We start from the raw sequence: 22,116 nt of genomic DNA, 5'->3' as shown, positions 1-22,116 counted from the left end.
TGCTCGTTAATTACCTAATTTGCATGATAATTAGCTGATTTTTAGCTGTTCTATGACTGTTCCACTGATATCTAAAGAACCACTCATTGGATTTTGATGAACCTTGGTACATAGATGCTCTGAGCATATGCGCAGATTTGATTAGTTTTTTGTAAAAATCTGTGCATATTAATTACCTAATTTGCATAATGATTAATAAATTTTCGGCTTTTCCACTGATATCTCAAGTAGTAATCATCACATTTCAATGAAATTTAGTACATAGATGTCATAGGACACTGCACAGACCTGATAGTTTTTAAGGTAATATGAGTACATATTAATTATCTAATTTGCATAATTAATTAATTTTCAGCTTTTGATATATCAAGTAGTAATCATCATATTTCAATGAGACTTGCTACATACATGTAGATCTTCTAGGACACTGCACAGACCTAATTAGTTTTAATTGGATATTAATTACCTAATTTGCATAATGTTCCACTGATATATAAAGAACCACAAATTGGATTTTAATGAAACTTTTAAAGAGAACTATGCAGAAACCCAATTAGTTTTTGGTAAATATTTATGCTTAGTAATCACCTAATTAACATAATTAATTAACACTGATATCTCAATTACTGATCATCACATTTGAATAAAATTTGGTACATAAATGCTCTAGGACAATAGACAGGCCTGATTAATTTTGGGTTAAAATTTGTTCATATTAATTCTCTAATTAGCATAATAATTCATAATTTTTTTGTTCTGTTCTGTTCATATTAGTTACCTGATGTACATAATTAGTTTTCAGCTTTTCTATCAATATCTCATGTACAGGTAATTTTGAATTAATTTTTAATGTGTCTTCAATACTCTCAGCACACGGGAGTTCTTTCTAAGCTTTCTTTTAATTAAATTAAACTTGGAAACATAGATTTTCTGTTACATTGCGCAGACCTCATTAGTTTTACACTCAAATCTGTTCATATTAATTTTCTGATTTGCATACTGTAAAATGACTAAATTTCACTGATTTACCATTTCAGGCATATTCAGTGGGTTTTAAATTCACGGTTTCGTTATTTGGATAATTTGTTCTATGCTAAATATTACATATTCACTGTGTTTTAATTTAGCGCATTTTTCCAGTCAGCGAAATAAGCTAAATTAAAACCCAGTGAATAATTACCCCCTTTACAGTAATTAGTTTTCAGCTAAGTAATTTCGAATTATATTTAATGCGTCTCCAATACTCTCCCAGCACATGGGAGTTCTTTCTAAGCTTTCTTTGATTTTTTTTTAAGTTTGGCAGGGTAAAACAGTGCCCTGGTCAATGTTTTAATTTTAGTGATCCCCAAAATATGACCCATTATCCAAAACATCGCCCAGGGAAGTCTTTCAGATAAATAATGTTCTAATGAAAATAATGAAGTGATAGTACTATAGTGTTGTCAACGTGTGTTAGCATGTAGATCAACCTCGTATAATACTCGCTGTCCATTCACACTAAATGAAGCTAAAATGTCAATGCTAATTCATGTGCACTTTCCTAGTAATATAATTACAAGCCTGGTATATATCAGATGCCATACCAACATAAAATTAGGATGTGATTACAGTTAATTCCAGAGCAGAGGTTTCTTATAATGGCTATAAATTAAAACAACTTTTGTATGAGAATGTTTCTAATCATATATTTTCCTAATTCAGATCCCAAGTTGGAGGCATTTCCACAACCTTTTGCAACAGCTTTGTTTTCTTTCCTGTACCATCTGGCAAGCTATGAAGCTGGTAAGATCACTCACAGATCATTCAATACGCGAGGTATTATCTGAGTTTAATGTCCACCTGATTTGCTTTTGGCTGGTTTATCACTACTGTGCTGTCATTTTGTCCTGATGCTTGTAATTTGCATTCTCGCCTGTTAAAATACAGCGATAATGCCTTTGTTTGAAAGTTGTCTTGAATATTTATGAATGTCATGACAAAATAATGTCTGCTTGTTTTTATTGATGGAAATGCAACTGAGGACAGAATAGTTATTTTGTTATTTATCACTGTTTCATCTCAGTGGCATCACTTTCTTATTTTATGCGATACATAAAACTTTGCAATGTGTCATCCACTGTTGATGTACACACAATAATGCAGCACCCTGGGTGTATGAGAAACATTCACTCTTCTGTCTCTATTGTACATTTTTATCTTTTAAAAAATGTTCAGATTTGTTTTGATGTTGGTGAAGCGTATCAAAGACAAAATGCCATCTTTGTCATGACGTTTGTCCCAGTAAAGTTGCTTGCATTCTTTTATAATATAATTTGCTGATAGATTTTATTTTGCATGTAAGCTTAATAATTCATTTTCTGTGATATGTTCTGTTTTACTTTCAAAGTCATCTGTGTTTCTGTGTGCAGTTGTCTTCAAAGTTTGTGTGTATTAAGTACTATGTCAATCTGATATTTACATTAGTGTTATATTAGGTTGTGCATTTAAGAAATCTACTCTGCAAATAGTGCAAATTTCATTTGAAAGGCAAAATTTCTACAAACCTGTCCAGTTTTGAATGTAAATTACCAAATAACTGTAAATAATCAACAACAAAATTGACTGTAAATCTATGGCTACAGGCCAGCAATGGCTATTTTTCATTTTGATATAGTTTTTTGAAAGCCTCTTTTTTTTTTTTTATTCACCTCAACTGTTCAGAATGTCACAGTCGCATAGGTCAGGGGTATATCGATGATGAGAAAAAATAGAACACTAGTTGAGAGCAAAACAAGCTGTAAGGTTGTTTCACTCTAAACAAGATCTTGATGGCCTTGTGTATTCAAGGCTTATTTAAATGATTGCAAACTTGTATGTCGTCATTGAATGCTCTTCTTACTATTTCCACATAGGTGGTGAAGCATTGGTTTCATGCGGTATGATGGAGTCATTATTGAAAGTAATTAGCCATCCTGGAGATGAACAAACCCACACTACTGTAAGTCTATTACAATTTTGTGTTTTAGTGTAAATAGATCAGTGCAAGTTTGTTTGACTTCAAATCTTTACAAAACGCATGTTCTCACATATGTCAGATGAGCTTCTAAAACATTTTGTGTTTGCAAAAAATCTCTAACATACCTGATTGCACAATACAGTCAAAGTATATGAAATGCCATTCTGAATTTTGTTCTCCTTCAGTTTGTTACAAGAGCTGTTAGAGTTGTAGATTTGATTACAAATCTGGACATGGGAGCATTTCAAACACACAATGGCCTTACAGTGTTCATTGAAAGACTAAAGGTAAGTTGTGTATTTGATATTTGTAAATATTGATTTTCCAGTATGAAGAACTACAGTGATCACATCCTATTCTTTCCCCTTAGAAATAGTTTTTGTTAATTAAATCACTTTTTTCAATCTTGCCGAGTTGCTCATACATTCCTTTATAGTAAAAATGTAACTTTATAAAATATACGTTCAGAATACATGTCCATTTAAAACCGACCCTACGATAGTGAAATGCATCGATTTTAACAACCGAAAAGTAGTATAAATTTGAATAATGTGAATCACATTGTTATCAATTTTAAATTAATTTTTAATATGCCTCCAGTACACACAAGAACTTTCTTTTAATAATTTAATGCTGGCAGGTTTGTTTTTCAGAACTGGTAGCACTTTATTGCATGCATAAATGTGTACCTCATTAACACTGTCTTCTTAACCTGAATAGTTTCAAAATAGAACACATGGTTTTTAATTGGAAAAACAGACTTAAAAATTAGGCTGAGGCCTCAATTATGTATTGTACATATCATATTTTTTGTATAATGGCATCATATTGTATTTTTTGTATTAGCACATCATATTGTATTTTCTGTATTGTGTTATTACTTGCATAATAGATGTGTCTGTAAACAAAATAAATAATTTTTGAATGATCCATTGATACATTAAATATTGATATTTGCTTTATATGCACTTTTAAAAGAGCAAATATGTTATCTGAGGCAGGTCGAAAACAGGGACTTGTGAATTGTCCTCTGTGTGTTCGTCTAGACCTATATCTTAGACATGCCATACATTTAAACATACATACTATGTAATATTATACCTGTGCATATCAATTTGTTTCTCAATCTGATTCAAGATGGCCGAACTTGATCAAAATCAAGTATTTCTGGCATTCCGGATACCGGATCTCGGCTGTTTACCGATTGGATTTTGTTCAAACTTGATACATACATTGAACATTGTGGGACCTTGATGTTAGTCATATTATTTTTCAGAAAGGATTCAAAATGGCTGAATGTCAATCATTTTAATATTAAAAAATCATCATAATCAAGCATCAGCTTCTGGATCCATAGCTTTGACATGTTTATGTTGAAACTATATTACAGCCAAAACAAGGTCAGCTTGGACGTTCAGTTGTGAGACGTAACAAAAAAAACGCAGCCAGTGATACATTTTGAAAATAAAAATACAAAATAAACGCAATCAGAGACGCCGACCACGCGTGTTGGTAGTAAATAGAACGCGTTGTGACACAGTCTCACCAGCCTCTTTCACTAAACGCAATATAATTATGCTATTTCCCAACGCACTTATATTTAATAGATTGACGAAAAACACCACAAGAAAAATGTAAATCAGGCATGTAATTACTAGTAACTCAACTCGAATGCAATATTCATCTCTGTAAAAGTGAATAAATTTGAACCAGCCAGCTCATGACCGGAGACGTCCGCTCGTCTTCGTTGATAACTCGACAATTCACCATGATCATGGTGGTGAACATGTTTAGCTGATTTTATTGTGTTTATTTTGTTCTTTCATACTCGAAATCTATCGCTGGCACCGTTTATTTTGTCATGTCTCACAACTGAACGTCCAAGCTGACTTTGTTTTGGCTGCACTATAAACAAAACTATATATTCTAAATTTGATAACCAACAGAGACTGTGCTTGCAATTAACCAAGGCATACATTAGATATACTGTTGTGGTACATATAAGATATTTCTGTCATGGGCACTTGTATGGATCATGTCCTGCTTGTTAGGTATTCTTTTTTAAGGTGAACTACTCTTTCAACATCTTATAACTACCAAAAAGGGTATTCCATTTGTTATTAAAATTCTGTGCTATTATGAGAATTACTGTGTTAAAATCAATATTAGAAGGCAAGCAGACTCGCATACAAATGTACAGTTGGAGACATTAACTAATAACTTGTTTTATTGCCAGCATGAGGTGGATATATGCAGACGAGAAGTGCCCTATGTCATTAGGCCAACCTTCAACAACCAACAAAATGAAGATGGGGAAAGAGATGCAATTGGTTCTCCTAGTCATCAAGATGAGGAATCTGTTGCCATGGAAACTGAAAGTGGCGCCACAGCGGGACCATCCCATGAAAGCTGGGGTAATGCAATGGATGTTGAGGGGTTTGAATACAGACATGAAGGCATGTCTCAAGAGAACAGTCCTCTTGGAAAGGGTGGCTTGCAGTGTTTCCCACAGAGAGGTGCATTGTTGAAATCAATGTTAAATTTCCTAAAGAAAGCTATACAGGATCCTGCATTTTCTGATAGCATCCGCCATGGTATGTCAAAGCTATACTGTCAATTTTGATTTTTAAATGATGAGCATAATATGGTGTTCCCATTGCTAATATGTAAATATTTAAATGTAACTACTTATACAGGGGTTTCACAAATGCATTTAATAGCAGGCAATCATCCTGTAACAACAGACCGGTGTAGGCGTTCAAGGGTGGGGGGTGTGGTGTGTCCGTGATAGACCAGAAAGTAGAAGGCCAATTTGGGCTTGTAGCAGGCCATGTGGCCGGCGACCGACTCAACAAAACCCCTGCTTATATATACATCAATATAATGTAAAATGAAAATAACACAATTTTGTAGCCCTGAAAAATTTTGTTTGGTCCAATGACTTGGAATTTCAATGAGTTCTGTGAAATTTTGTTATTACCAATTCCATAAAAAACAAAAATCGCCAACATTTTTAGTCATAGAAATGAAGCAGTTTACATAATGCAGTATTATTCACATTGACATTTTCTCAGTTTTTCTGATTGGGAAGTAACGCAAATTAGATTATTTTTGATTTTCACTTTGAATAATTTCTATTTATTAGCTCCTCTGCTCTCAGGAGTTCAGTTAACTGATCATGTTCTTAATGTGTTCATAACTATTAACATTATGCTGAGCACACTATTTCAATTTAAAATTGGCAACAGCTGTGATTTGTTTTAATTTGCCCACTCTAGTAATGGATGGATCTCTGCCAAGTTCCCTCAAGCATGTAATCAGTAATGCTGAGTATTATGGTCCATCTTTATTTCTCTTGGGTAAGTTTATTTTATTAAAATGTCACATCTTGTTTCTTCACTTCTTCTAGAGTGTTGTATCTTAGCTACTGTTGCTGCGACTACCATCAATATTTAGGTGTCACTTTTTAGTTTACCGGAGCTGTTCATATTACTGATTGTCATTGTCAACTTTACAATTTCAACTTCTTCTTCAAAACCGCAAGTCAGAATGTTTTCAAATTTGATATGCAAGTACCTTGGATGGTTCTTCCTCAGATTTGTTCATTTCATGTCATAATCTCAAATTCTCTATTTTTGGTGAATATTTTTGGTAAGAAGTGATATTTTCGACTTCTTGTTGAAAACCACAAGTTCAATTGCATTGATATTACGTATATAGGTACTACATGTGGACCTCAGATTTGTTCATTTCATATCTTTAATTTTCTAATTTTGATGAATATTTTTGTAATTTTTGGTAAAAGTGATATTTTCGACTTCTTGTTGAAAACCACAAGTTCAATTGCTTTGATATTACATATATAGGTACTACATGTGGACCCCTCTCAGATTTGTTCATTTTGTGATGATATCTTCAATTCTCAGGCTGCTTGTTTAACATTTCAGTCTTTCCCAACACCTAAATTAGTCTAATTTAGGTTTTCCATCGTCACTGAGGCCTATTCAGGAATATGATGTTTATTGTAGCTAGGATGAAAAGGTGAACTTCATTTCGACGATTTTTATCATCATTTCATGAATGAGTTTAAATTTAAAAAAATAATTTCTTAATTTAAAAAAAATGATGCGGTTTTATCATCAAAATCAATGCCAAAATATCGTACTACAACATTGATACATTTCTCTGAACTGTCATTTACATATGTAAATGAGCTGTGGTGATTTGAACAGAATGGCATCATCCACGATTCTGATTGGTTTATTAGCGACTTGACCCATCAGGTCAACTCTTGTATGGAATAAAATATGGAGGCTATTGTATCACATCAAGCATTTGCATGCGACAGAAAACATTTGCTAACTATGAAACTAAGTTGAATTTTACTTGCATTTAACAATCCAACAAATTTAATTAAGACCTCTACACTCTTCACTGAAATTAGAGATTTAATGGTAGTTTGGATATGAACGATTTACACGTTTTATATATTATAAGTTGACTTGTCATTAGTCTCCAAATGTGTTTGAGTAGTCAACAATATTTTCATCAAGCTTCAGGGAATTTATTCGTGTTCATCACTCTGTAGTGCCTATAAAATGCTCTAGTAATAAATGCCCAATGTTGTCTTTTTCTAGCATGTGAGTTAGTAACTGTATACGTATTCCAAGAACCATCTTTGCTATCGTCTCTTCAAGAGAGTGGTCTTACTGATGTCATGCTGCATGCATTACTTATCAAAGATGTAAGTAGTCACTTGGTACGTGGGTCTTTTCAAAGAAGTCTTTATTCATATATTATATGTAAGCTTTAACATAATGTCTGTGTGTTCTCCCATGGTAGTGATTATTATTTCCCATTGATGAATTTAGTCAAATGCCAGGGTTAATATACATACATATATGATTGTCTGATCTGATAGCTTACTCACTAAGTCATACTATACATCTGAAGGTACTTACTTTAGTACCCAACATAATGAATTACTGTAGAATACTTTATTTTCGCTTGGAATTTATTTTCGCTATTTTTGCTGAAGGGATGATTACGTGAAAATAAAATCCAGCGAATATACTTTTTTTTCTATATTTCACATTAAACTCATCCAAAATCAGTGAAAATAAATTCCATACAAAATGCTCAAAAAACCTTTTCAGCGAAAATTAATTCCAGCGAAAATAAAGTATTCCACAGTATGTTACTTGCGTTTTAAAAGGATTTATTTTAGAGAAATACGCTTTTATGATAACTGTTGCTATAGCATGTAATTCTGATACTTAGCAATTCATGTAATGTGTAATTCTGTACAGTATGTGCCAAAAATAGAACCACTCTAGTGGGAATATGTTTGCTGCTTCTGTGGATAATAAAAAGCAAAGACATTTCAAATTTATTTCACTTTAGTGTATCAGATGGGTTTTAAGGTAGAGATGCAGGTTTGAGGCACTTGAGAGTGACATTTTTGACTCCCGTGTGCGAAGCACAAAAGGGAGTCTTTGCAGTTACCCTGTCTGTATGTCTGTCTGTATGTATGTATGTATGTATGTATGTATGTATGTATGTCACTTTTTTTGTTCCACCGTTATCTCAAGAACCACTAATCAAATTTTGATGAAATTTGGTACATAGATGCTCTGGGATAATGCGCAGAGTTGATTAGGTTTGGGGTAAAAATCTATGAATATTAATTACCTAATTTGCATGATAATTAACTGATTTTAAGCTGTTCTAAGACTTTTCCACTGATATCTGAAGAACCACTCATTGGATTTCAATGAAACTTGGCACATGGATGCTCTGAACTAATGCACAGATTTGATTAGTTTTGGGTAAAAATCTGTTAATATTATTAATTACCTAATTTACATAATGATTAATCAATTTTCGGCTTTTCCACTGATATCTCAAGTACTAATCATAATATTTCAATAAAACTTGGTACATTGGTGTCCTATGACACTGCACAGACCTGATGGTTTTTAGGGTAATATCAGTACATATTAATTACCTAATTTGCATAATTAATTAACTTTCAGCTTTTGATATTTCGAGTAGTAATGATCACGTTTCAATGAAACTTGGTACATAGTTACTTGAGGACTGTGCAGAGACCTAATTAGTTTTTTGGTAAATATTTGTGCATATTAATTACCTTATTAGCATAATTAGTTATTTTTCAGCTTTTCACCTGATATCTCAAGTACTAATCATCACATTTCAATGAGACTTGTGACATAGATATTCTAGGACTATGCAGAGACCTGATTAATTTTGAGATAAAAAATTGTGCCTATTAATTACCTAATTTGCATAATTAGTTAATTTTTTGCTTTTCTATGGCTGTTGCACTGATGTCTAAAAACCACTCATTGGATTTCAATGAAACTTTTAAATAGTACCCATCACGTTTCAATGAACCTAAGACTATGCACCATATTAGTTTTTGGTAAATATTTATGCTTCTTAATCACCTATTTAACATAATTAATTAATACTAATATCTCAAGTATTGATCATCACATTTGAATAAAACTTGGTACATGAATGCTCTAGGACAATAGACAGCCTGATTAATTTTGTTCATATTAATTCTCTAATTAGCATAATAATTAATATTTTTTTGGTTCTAATCACATTCCAATGAAACTTGGTACATTGTGCAGACCTTATTAGTTTTACACCTAAATCTGTTCATATTAGTTACCTTATTTGCATAATTAGTTTTCAGCTATTCCATCAATATCTCAAGTATAAGTAATTTTGAATTAATTTTTAATGTGTCTCCTAAACTCTCAGCACACGGTAGTTCTTTCTAAGCTTTCTTTGATTTTTTTTGCTTTTAATTATTCCAACAGTCTTGGCTATAGACTGTTAAAATTTTGTAGAATTGTGAATAGTTGAACATACTCAAAAAACGATTTTAAAATATAGATAACAGGTGCAAACATTCTCTCTTTTGAATGCTTAGCAAGATTTAGCCTTGCTGTACATAATAATAAAAAAAGAAACATGGTGAATAAAAGAAATTACAGGATCTCCATATTATATGCACTATATTTAACTTTTAACAAAACGATAATACATTTAAATTTGGAACTGTTACAGCCATTTTAATTATGAGCATTAGCAAATTTCTTACTGAGTGAATGGTTCTGCAAATTAGCAATTATCTCAGCTTCTTTTTATTGCACATTATAGAACTTTAAAAAAAATAGCTCCTAGACGCTTCGACCTTTTGTTTTGAAATCTTCAAAACGCCGTCAGAGCATTGTTTTTGGTTGAACAGTGTTACAATAGTACAGACAACTACCCTGGGTGTTGATTTATGCATAAACTTGAAGTAGTGAAATTTGAGCTGCTGCCCTGCAAAATTGACAACTGGTTGACAGTTTTCAAGACGGCACTTTCTTCATAGCAAACAGATGTACCCATAAACCAATTTTGACAGGAAAAAGAAGCATGGTTTAGAAGCTAATTTTTTTTAAATCACTTTTGACCAAAAAAGCACATTTTTGTGCATATTTCAAACTACAGTGTCCATAAAAAAAAATACTAACGAAATTTTAAAATTCATACAATAAGCTTTCAGAAAATGTATAGTTTTTTGGACAAGGGAGGTCATCTTGGTTTCTTAATTAACTAATTAAAATACCTGTCAGGTAAACTGCATCTCTACCTTAAATTTTACAGTGTCTTGTTGGTGTTCTCTTATTGTATGGGGAAATTGAAATTTTAGAAAAAAACCTAATTCTGAGGTTATCGTCTATTTTCCCTGTTCACTGCGGGATCTCACACTACTGTAAAAGGATTAATTATTCACTGGGTTTTAATTTTGCTTATTTCGCTGACTGGAAAATGCGCTAAATTAAAACCCAGTGAATATGTGAAATTGAGCATAGAACACATTATCTAAATGATAAAACCATGAAATTAAAACCCACTGAATATGCCTGAAATGGTAAATCAGTGAAATTTAAACCCAGTGAAAATTAGTCATTTTACAGTATATCTGAAATAAAACTTCAAAACAGGATAAACAAAGGTCATAGCGTTGTAATGATGTCAACTTCGTGCTGGATTCAGCAAATGCAAAAGAATTTTGGGACTATTTTCACTCTTGATAATGTGCTAAACACATTTGATGATGTTCTGTTTTATGAAATAAGTGTATCGCACCACTATATTTCTCTCTTAAATTATTTTGATTTTGAAAACATTTCAATTTTGCGGCCAACTTTCCGGTCCAGTCCGGTCCTTTCACATAGTGGCATTCATAATGAGCATGTAATTCAAAACAGACCCTTTGAAGGATAGTTAACTGAATTCAAATTTTGCATTTGTTGAGCATAAAGTAGGAGAAACGTTCACCATGTTTAATTGCAGGTGATGTTTTGCAAGAGATTTGTGAAAGTAACACTACATGCTATGGGTTATTTTTATCATTTAAATATTCAATGTATTTCAATGTAGCAAAAATAAAAACTTGCGATAATACAACGTTTATGCTCTATTAGAAGCATACATAGGCCAGACAAAGCATTTTTTCCTGTGCTGGATCACAGTTTTACCATATTAAATCAATTTTCCACTCTTAGTTCGTAGCCGGATGTTAGTTATCATGTTGATGTTGGTTTGACCTTGAGGCACATCGCCAATATAAAACAATATCACATTGACAGTAACACTTAATGTTTAACTGACCCACAACTTATGAATTTATGTATTAAATTTCTTGGATGCTTAAAAAAATGCTATATAATGCTCCTTCATTTGTATTTACTGTGAAAACTGTTTGCCAATAACTTGGTCCAATCCCACAAATTGTGTGAAACTCATCTCAGTATTTTCATACGTGTAAGTTGAGCAAGCACAGCTTGGTCCCTCAGATATTGTTGTCATCAGTATTTGTGATAAAAAGCAGTGCAATATTAATGAAACATTGAATGGCTGAACATATTGTGATACATATTGACTGTCACTGTACATGCCATTCACTGTTTACAAATGTTACATGATGGTAACCATACATCTAAACCCATATGTTTTGGTCATTGGACTATGAATGTCATTTTGTTTTTGGGGTTCTATTCTATTTTACACATATGCAGTAATGATATGAAGTCAAATCTCCCTGACTCCTATTTTAACAGTATTAGAATTTACATCATTAACAATACAAGACTGTTTCAGCAAATTGTAATAAAGAAAATGTTTTGACTTGATGAAACTAGTGCAAAAAAAAAAATCAAACTTCACACATACATGTACATCATACATGACATAATTATATATATATGCGCACATCAATTTGTTTCACATTCTGATTCAAGATGGCCAAATGGCAGCCATTTTTGTACTGAAAAGTCATCAAAATTAAGCATTTATCGGCTGTTTACAGATGGATTTTGTTCAAACTTGGTATATACATTGGACATTATGGGACCTTGATGCAAATCATTTTGTTTTTCAGATAAGATTCAAAATGACTGACTGGCGGCCATTTTGTTTTAATGAATGAGCTTCTAGAGCCATATCTCTGACTTGCTTTGGCTGATTTTGTTCAACTTTTAAATATTCATTATACATCATGTCATTGATAAACAGATATATTGGTTTGACGATCCTATTCATAGTGGCCAAATGGTGGTCATTTTTGTGCCAAAAAATCATCAAATATCAAGCATCAAGCATTTCTGGCATTTTTGGATGGATTTTGTTCAAACTTATAACATACATTAGACATTACGAGTTCCTGATGCATGTCATTTTATTTTTCAGATGGGATTCAAAATGGCTGACTGGCGGCCATTTTGTTTTAATGAATGGTCTTCTAGAGCCATATCTCTGACATACTTGACTGATTATGTTCAAATTTTATATATTCATTATACATCATGTTATAGATATATACATGTATTCAAAATGGCTGATTTTGTTTTAATTAAGGCTGTTTCAGAGCAATATCTCTCAATGTGGACAAGTACTCGTTTGACGATCAGATACAAATGTCAATCATTTTAATGTTAAACAATCATAATCATATTCCTGACATGGTTATATTCCAGCTATATTATTATAAACAAAACAATATATCTAAAATGTGATAACTAACTGGGACTGTGCCATGCATGGCATGCTTCTGTATAAATAATATCGGCCCACTTAATTTTCAATTGCGTCTGAACCTACTATAAGAGAGAACACTGATATTGAAAGGTACTGTTCATTACAATATAATGTTCCTGATCACTTATGCAGTGTTGACTGCTCAATAAAACATTGGTATCTTGATATATTTCACAGGTTCCTGCCACAAAAGAAGTATTAGGCTCTCTCCCAAATGTGTTCAGTGCTTTATGTTTAAATGCAAGAGGCCTGCAAGCATTTGTCAAATGCAAACCATTTGAAAAATTGTTCAAAGTGCTGTTGTCACCTGACTATTTACCTGCCATGAGAAGAAGAAGAAGTTCTGAACCTGCTGGTGAGTACTAGAACTCAAATTAAGCCCTAAAAAAATGATTTTGTGTCTCGTCATCTCGCATGTAGGCTTCATTAGTTTTGTTTTAATTCTAATGTTGCATATTGTTCATTTATTTCTGTTGAATGTTTTCATTTGCCGTTCTATTCCCTGCCGCAGTTCGATCTGTGTGTTGTCAATTAAATGTTGAACATATAGCTTATTGTTGTGGTATTGAATAATCTTAATACCAATAAAAAGTTATGAACAAAATTAAAGCCGTGCCACCACATTATTTGCAAAATTGTTGGTTTTTGATGAGTTTAATTTGAAATATAAGAAAAAAAGTATATTCGCTGGATTTTATTTTCACGGAATCATCCCTTCAGCGAAAATAGTGAAAATAAATTCCAAGCAAAAATAAAGTATTCAGTATTTACATTCAAACTTGTATTAAAAAAATGATAATTTTGGGGGATACATTGTTTAACTGGTTCAAATTCATCACATTAGTAGTATGCCGTTTTTTTCCCAACTATAAATAACTCATTCATTGCACACACAGGTGATACAGCATCAAATTTGGGAAGTGCCATGGATGAGTTAATGAGACACCAACCATCCCTCAGAACTGATGCCACTAAAGCTATAATCAAAGTATGTATAACATTGTCATATTGTTACATACACCAAAAAACTTTGTTTGCTAGACATGTACCAGAGACTATAGTTGGTCAGTCTATTCGTCCCAAATCTGTTAGTCCAGCAGGTTGATTTGACCCAAATTGATTCAGTATATTTTTCCTATTTATTAGCTCCATTGTCAACGTTGTCAAGCAAAACTTCTTATATGAGTGATTGTCCCTTGTTGATCGCTTCTCTTTTTTACTTTTTCAACTTATTCTTGAAAACTACAACTCTGAGTGCTTTAATACTTAGGATATATATTCCTTGTTCATTTTGTGATGATATCTTTAATTCTCTTATTTTGATGAATATTTTGGTTATTTTTGGTAAAAAGTAATATTTTCGACTTCTTGTTGAAAATGCAAGTCTGATTGCTTTGATATTATACATATAGGTACCTCAGATTGACCTCTCTCAGATTTGTTCATTTTTTGATGATATCTTCAATCTCTAATTGAAATGCGGATTGCTAACAGCGGAGCTTTCTCAACTGAGAGGCAGCTTGATAAGTTAGTTTGATAAAAATTCGTCATACAAGATCCAAACAACAAACTGTATCTCATCGTAGTCATGTACTCAGGACAGCACCTTGAAATACCGAGATGAAAAAAATGCTATAGAACTTCATTTATGTTCATTGTGAAAACTGTTTGCCAAATAATGTGGTAAAATGCCCCAAATTGTGTGAAATGCATCTTGGTGTAAGCAGAACAAGCACAGCTTGGTCCCTCAGATATTGTTGTCATCAATATTTGTGATAAAAAGCAGTGCAATATTAATGAAACATTGAATGGCTGAACATATTGTGATACATATTGACTGTCACTGTACATGCCATTCACTGTTTACAAATGTTACATGATGGTAACCATACATCTAAACCCACATGTTTTGGTCATGTGACTATGATGAATGTCATTATGTGGCCAACTACTATCACAATTTGATACAAGATGACAGATTTAAGTTGTAAAAAATGCTGCATTCTGATCTGTGATTCAGGCATGTGATTCAGGATTATACATGATGCCTGGAAGATTTTCTAGAGCCTTGTTTGCTATTTTCCTTTTCTGATTTTATTCACTTAAAGTAAATATACATGGAACACATGTGCGGATGCTTTTCTATATATACATGTAATCTTACAATTAAAATATTCAGGACCGTGTCGTGTCATGATTTTGTTCCCTGTTTGGACGTACTCCGAAAACAGACATATACTGGATTCAGCTGATACCCCGCCCTGGGCGATCTTATGGAGGATTCAATTTTTTTTTTGAAAAATGTGGACCAAAAGATCGCCCGGGCGATCTTTTGGCAGATATTACGAGGCCCATCTTGTCTAAAAAAATAACCCTGCGTTGACAGAAATGGTCTAGAAAAAATAATGTTTCGCGTTGACCAAATATAATCATGCGAAGTATAAATTCAAAGTGTTTTAATACATTGGTGAGAGGTCGCATTTTACGTGAACAAGAACATGCACTAAGAAGGAAAAGCAAGTCAAAGTCGAAACGGGGTGCATCATGGACATGACACAACACACGCTGCGACAACTGAGTGATTAGCGACATAATTTTGGGACGCAATTGAACTTGAAGTACTTCTTTGCGAAACTTGCTGCGCGGTTTAGGATGGCCGAATCCAGTAATTTCACCTCTGTACGTTCGTCTGTCTCATGAAAATTATCTGACTCATGGCCATTTTGTTTTTATACCAAGTGCTGTTTTTGCTAACATGAATGGACTGATCTGATTCACGATTGCTGATCGCTATTTTTGTGCTAGAAATGCATCATGGACAGAATAAAGGAAGGATCCATTTGTATTGTGGTTGTAGAAAGAATTTATTGGCACTAATGTTTACAGTCACTAAATATTAGTTAAGAACTTGTCATTGACAATGACCTGTTTATGTTATAGTTGTTGGAGGAAGTATGTGCAATGGGCAGAGATATGAAATTCATCTGTAGTCGGAGTTCAGGGAAGTCTGAGACAGTCACCACTGCTGTTCTAAGAGTGAATAATGCAGAGAATGAAGTATCTAGTGAAGATGAAGAGGACGAAGATGATGTTTCTAGTACAACTAGTCAAACTAGTGCACCAAAGACTGACATGGAAGCACAGTAAGTTACAGGGAATTAAAAATAGTTTTCCAGATTCACAATTTGCATTCTTTCTTAAATGTTTACAAGTAGGTCCTGTAACAGAATATCACATATTCAATGACTTTCTTTTTTATGGAGGAGACTTGGTCTTCAGGGCCTCTTTTGAAATATATTTGATGTGATTTTTTTTTACTGAGTAACAAGAATGAAATGAATGTGTGATCAGTAAATTAACTCTGAAAAAAAAAAAACAGTTGATACTTTCTGTGTACTCTGAAAAATTGTATGTGATTTCAAATTGGCCCATTCATCATCCAGCACATGTTTGAATTTGGGTGTGCATGTTTTCAGATTCATATCAAGCACAATGCATAATGAGTGATGTTGAATATTTTCTTTTTTAATTGCACCACAAAATCGCAGATGTGTCTGATACATGATCAATTGTTTGTGTTCTATCTTTAAATCACCTTCAAGATTTGATAATATTCTCAAAGTAAGCACAGCTTGGTCCCTCAGATATTGTTGTCATCAGTATTTGTGATAAAAAGCAGTGCAATATTAATAAAACATTGAATGGCACAACATATTGTTATCAACATTGACTGTCACTGTACTTGCCAATCACTGTTTACAAATTGCATTTGTAATGGAAAAGTACATGCATGTACCTTATAGCTAGAAGCGGGTGCACTTGTACTAAATGTTTTGGTGCTTCCTTAAATGTGTCGTCTGCATATGTAGGCATATAATCAGGTTTGTATTTCTTGCATGAGCAAAAAAAAGAAATTCTCTGTACTATATTGCTGTGACTGCAGTATTTCAAAAAACTGTTTGTTTGTAGAAGGCCTTTTATTTTCCAATTCACCAAACAGTCCAATTTTTGACTGTACATGTTGACAAGCATAGACAATTATTGATACTTTTGATATGTTTTTTCTTCCCTAGACCTCCAGGATCAGAAACCAGGACCCCTATACCTTTATTGGATTATGTTCTCAATGTGGTAAGTGAAACATGTTTTGTTGTCTATATTTGCCTTTATGTGTGATTCAGTGTTTCTGAAAATGCACGGTTGTTTATCTTCTTGTTTGATGTACCTAAATATTTTTTTTTCTTTAGATGAAGTTTGTTGAATCTATCCTAAGCAATAATACAACTGATGATCACTGCAGAGAGTTTGTTACTCAGAATGGTCTTATACCTCTCATGGGCATCCTAGGCCTGCCAAATCTACCTATTGATTTTCCGTCAACTCCTGCTTGTCAAGCTGTAGCTAGTGTCAGCAAGTCTGTTTTGGTAAGTTTACTGTGGCAAGTCTGCTGTTCAGTGGACAGTGCTCATTGTATTACAGATTTACCTATCAACACTGAGGTTTTGTATTTACTACCAATTTTGCTTATGTGAATTCTAATTGTTGAACTGAATCCATGTTTTCTGTACTTTTTTCTACAGACTTTAGCCCATGAACCCCAAGTATTAAAGCAAGGTCTGCTTCATCTGAATGAAGTGTTGCAGTCATTGGAACCTCTACACCAACCATTAGAAGCACCAGGTGGCTCTGTTCTTCTCAGAGAATTAGCCAGCTGCCCAAATATGGCTGAAGCGTCACTGTCTTCATCAGCAACACCCTTGTTGCATGCCATGTCTTCGGCACATGCATATATTATGATGTTTGTTCATGTATGTCGGGTTGGATCTGTGAGTGACATTCTTCTTTATATTAATCCTGAAGCTTTTAGTCTGATAGTTAGTTTTCAAGAGTATTAATGAATGAAATTATTATATTCTTCTTCACAAATCAAGAATGTTTGATTGCAGCAAATCTTGATCATTTTTGAATCCATGTTATTGGTAAATAAAGAAAAAAATGTTTTGAAACTGGCTGCTTTTTGAAAGTTTGGACATGCTTGCTAAAATGTGATTTGTTATTATTTGTGGTATTTCACTCAGTGTTAGACATCATTCTCATTTTATAATATTCTCAAAGTAAGCACAGCTTGGTCCCTCAGATATTGTTGTCATCAGTATTTGTGATAAAAAGCAGTGCAATATTAATGAAACATTGAATAGCTTAATGTATTGTGATGAACATTGGCTATCACATTATATGTTATTTACTGTTTACAAATTACATACTATGATGGCAGTAGTGCCTGAAGTGTTATGCTATTTTATTGGTGCTTTGATTTTGTTATGTCCTTATTGCTTTGTATAGTATCCCTATTGGGAAGATACCCTTGTGTTGGTACATTTGTAGGTTCAGATTGTGCACAAAGATAAATTTTTTCTTGCATTTATTGCTTGACATTACATGATAGTTACTGGAGGAATTATGTGCAATTGAGAGATACGAGTTAAATTTTATCCCACTGTGTGTATTGAATTGTTATTGAATTTGTTTTGTTTTCAGAGTGATATACGGTCAATCTCTATCAACCACTGGGGATCTGATCTTGGACAAAAAGTACTTGAGGGGCTCAGTAGGCTATATTCCTCCCTAGTCTGGGAAAGTACAATATTGCTGGCTCTTTGCACTCCTGATTCATTACCTGACACTTGTGAATTTGGAAAAGCTGATATGGAAAAGCTTCTGCCAAAGGACTTTCAACCAGATGTTGTAGCAAAGTCTGTGAAAGCTAAAGTTGAAGATAAAAATGAACCGTCTACAAGCAATAATTTAAGGACTAATGAATCTGCTACTTCACCGATGGACATTACTTCTGATGGAATTGCACCCATGGATATTGATGATGTGAAAGGTGATACCACTCAAGATGCCAAAAGCAAAACGAAAATGTCACCGCAACTTACGCACCAAGTTAAGCAAATCAAACCACTGCTTTCAGCTTCTTCCAGGCTTGGCAGAGCCTTAGCGGAACTTTTTGGACTCCTTGTCAAGTTGTGTGTAGGATCGCCTGTAAGGCAAAGGAGAAGTCATCATTTACCTACTGTTCCCTCCTTACCTCCTGAACCAGCTAGGCTAACAGCGACTTCTCTTTGTGGACTGTTAGAGAGTGGTCTTTCATGGACTCCACCAGAATGGTCACCTACTCCCAGGTTCAGGTATGGGTTCAGGAATTCCAAGTCCTGCATTTTCAGTTCTACATACTCTTTGTATTAGCTTTTGCTGTAATTGCCCTTCAGCCAAGCCATGTTTCAAAATATTGAAAACTGTATTTTTGAGGCTTCTCTGCAACAGTATCTTGACCATGGAAATCTACCTAAAAATGTCTCAAGTTGTTAATTAACATCATTATGGCTGTGACCATTTGGAACGTTGCAAATTCACCATCATGGATGTGAAATTTCAGAAAAGGGAGGCATTAACCTTTTCACCACCAGTTCCCTCCTTTTGTTTTAAATTCACAAAATAGTCCTGTTTATAGTCGGCACTTTCCGTCATAAGATTGGGACAAAAATAGTTGATTTTTTGAGTAAAAACTGAAAATTTAATCAAATTTTGTCTGTTGGCTCCAAAAATTAGGGTTAATAAAAGAAAATTAAAGGATGGATAAATTTCAAAGCAGTAGTAATATCTTAGCTCATTGATAAGAGTTAATGCAGTGCTCAAATTGTTTATGATTTTTGCATTGCAGGTTGACATTCTTTATTTGTTCTGTTGGTTTCACATCACCTATGTTATTTGATGAAAAGAAATATCCCTATCATCTGATGCTACAGAAGTTTATGTCATCTGGTGGTCATACAGCACTCTTTGAGTGAGTATTGTCTTCTTCTTTCAGATCACTTATATCACTAATGACAACACTAATATATTCGTTATTTTTACTATGAATTCTAACGTATCTATTAGTTACTTACACTGCATTTCTATTGCAGAACATTCAACTGGGCGTTATTTCATGGTGGAAATGCACCAAACAAAGATGGTTCTGATATACCAGGTAGGTAATTTCTTCATGTTGTGTTGTGGATTTAACATGACTGCACATGTCTTGGGTGCATGAATGTTTAAATGTATATCTTTCTTTGTCTAGATGGAACTGGTGAATTTCTTGATGCCTGGTTAATGTTGGTTGAGAAGATGGTGAACACCAAGACGATACTAGAATCACCACACACATTACCTGTTAAGGCCAGTCAACCAGGATTTGTGCCATTCAGCCCTGTGCAGTTTCTCATACATACACACAAGGTGAATACAGTATTCTCTACGAGTCTTAGCAGTACTTTGCTAAACAAATTCTTATTACATGTCTACCATTTTTTCTGTTGCAAGTTTACAATGAAAATTAACTGATTTAATCTACTGTGTTTCTAAATATTGTCGATTACCGAGAGACTTTACCAATAGTTTACAGGTATAATGTAATTACTTCTAGACTATAGACAAAAGTCTGCTGATAATCCTCAATATTTTGTGATCTTACAACATTCAGAGCAATCTCAATGTTCTCACTGTAAAAATTAATTAGCACCCAGCCTGGTGGCACTTGGCTGAGTTGCCCATTGGTGAAGTTGACTGCACATGTCTTTGTTGAATTTAACTGTTACTGTGTTTTTTTTTTTGCAGGCTGCTTTCCATGCAGTAATGAACCTATGGGATAGGAAGCCCCTCAAAGTGTATGGAGGGAGAATGTCTGAGAGCATGCTGGCCATACTCTGCCATATTCTACGTGGAGAATCAGTCATACGATGGAGACTTGAAAAAGAGAGAGAGAAGGAGAAAGAGAAAGAAAAAAGTGCCAGTGCTAGTGCATCGACAGGTGTTAGTGAAACTAGCTCAGCTTCCACTATGGCTACTAGTGCTACTGCTGCTGCTAGAAGTGGTCCAAGTAGTGCAGTTGCTGCTGCTATAGGTATACTTGGTCGTACCTTGGAACCTGAGCCCAACCCACAATATTTACAGCAGGTAAGGTGTACTCATAAACTATTCACTAAAGTGCAGTCACTATGTAATCGTTTTACCAATGTATGTGCGTGTGTCAACATAGGCAGAATTTTTTTAAGTACTAGTATTTCGAATTTTACTATTATCTTATTAGCATAAAACAGCTGAGTGTATTTGCTCTAAGTTTTTTTCTGTGATCAAAATAAGTAATATTTTAATGATTCAGTATACACCAAATAGAATTTTTGTTTTTTTGATTCTTGACAAATAATCTATACGTTATTGTCAGGAATCTTGGTGATCTGTGAGACTTTCTTAGTGTCTATAAGCTCTACCTAAACTTGTGTTTTTAGTTGACAGTACGGTCTATTTTTGATACTTTCAGTTAATGGACATGGGATTTTCAAGAGAGCATGCCCTAGAAGCACTTCGACATACTTCTTCTATAGAGCAAGCTACGGAATGGATTCTTGTACACCCACCACCATTACCAGGTGCACCGGTAGGTTAATGTGAATAGCTGCTACTGTGAAATTCAAATCCTATATTTTGTGTATAACAACAAGTTCATTCGTATTAAGTATTCTTCCTGGATATAAAGTCTGACCCGAGATATAAATGTCTGTCACATTGCCTGTTGTGTGAGCTTCGTGTACGAACCCAATCATTGTTATTTTTTTTCCTAGCACAGTAAAACTTGGTCAGTGTTTCATCATCTTTGATGTCATATGAGCTATATAAAAGTCCTAGAACAAATTATGAGAACAAATACGTATAAATTACTTGAAACAATTTATGAGAACAAAGAGATTTGATATGAGAAAACAAGTCAGACATTTCCTGTATATGAAACATTCTGATTAGTCGAAAGGCACAAGATGGGTTTTAAGAAGAGTTGTAAGTTACAGGACTTGAAATTGAGGTTTTAGAAGACAAACAATGCTTTGTTCTTCCATTGGACCAATACAGCAAGTTGTAAGTGGTATTGCATATTTTGAAAAGTTTAACACATTTTA

At 33.7% G+C, this 22,116-nt stretch overlaps 1 protein-coding gene across 1 annotated transcript in view; it reads left to right on the top strand.

The window, feature by feature from the left end:
* LOC100371483 (E3 ubiquitin-protein ligase HUWE1-like) overlaps positions 1 to 22,116 on the top strand; it is a 105,515-nt gene that overhangs the window by 14,761 nt on the left and 68,638 nt on the right. The window contains exons 14-31 of the mRNA XM_085496764.1: positions 1,702 to 1,782; positions 2,892 to 2,977; positions 3,181 to 3,282; positions 5,232 to 5,589; positions 6,274 to 6,354; positions 7,633 to 7,739; positions 13,298 to 13,475; positions 14,017 to 14,108; positions 16,061 to 16,263; positions 17,194 to 17,251; positions 17,368 to 17,544; positions 17,701 to 17,946; positions 18,659 to 19,311; positions 19,845 to 19,967; positions 20,089 to 20,153; positions 20,247 to 20,404; positions 20,783 to 21,121; positions 21,486 to 21,602. Coding sequence (XP_085352890.1) covers positions 1,702 to 1,782; positions 2,892 to 2,977; positions 3,181 to 3,282; positions 5,232 to 5,589; positions 6,274 to 6,354; positions 7,633 to 7,739; positions 13,298 to 13,475; positions 14,017 to 14,108; positions 16,061 to 16,263; positions 17,194 to 17,251; positions 17,368 to 17,544; positions 17,701 to 17,946; positions 18,659 to 19,311; positions 19,845 to 19,967; positions 20,089 to 20,153; positions 20,247 to 20,404; positions 20,783 to 21,121; positions 21,486 to 21,602 — 3,224 coding nt within the window. The remainder of the gene's footprint in view (positions 1 to 1,701; positions 1,783 to 2,891; positions 2,978 to 3,180; positions 3,283 to 5,231; positions 5,590 to 6,273; positions 6,355 to 7,632; positions 7,740 to 13,297; positions 13,476 to 14,016; positions 14,109 to 16,060; positions 16,264 to 17,193; positions 17,252 to 17,367; positions 17,545 to 17,700; positions 17,947 to 18,658; positions 19,312 to 19,844; positions 19,968 to 20,088; positions 20,154 to 20,246; positions 20,405 to 20,782; positions 21,122 to 21,485; positions 21,603 to 22,116) is intronic.

Source organism: Saccoglossus kowalevskii, chromosome 3, assembly GCF_978046115.1.
Source record: "Saccoglossus kowalevskii chromosome 3, keSacKowa6.1, whole genome shotgun sequence".
In the NCBI taxonomy this organism is placed as follows: Eukaryota; Metazoa; Hemichordata; class Enteropneusta; family Harrimaniidae; genus Saccoglossus; species Saccoglossus kowalevskii.
The sequence above is the reverse complement of the archived record's forward strand: the minus strand, read 5'-3'. Positions and strand labels throughout refer to the sequence as shown.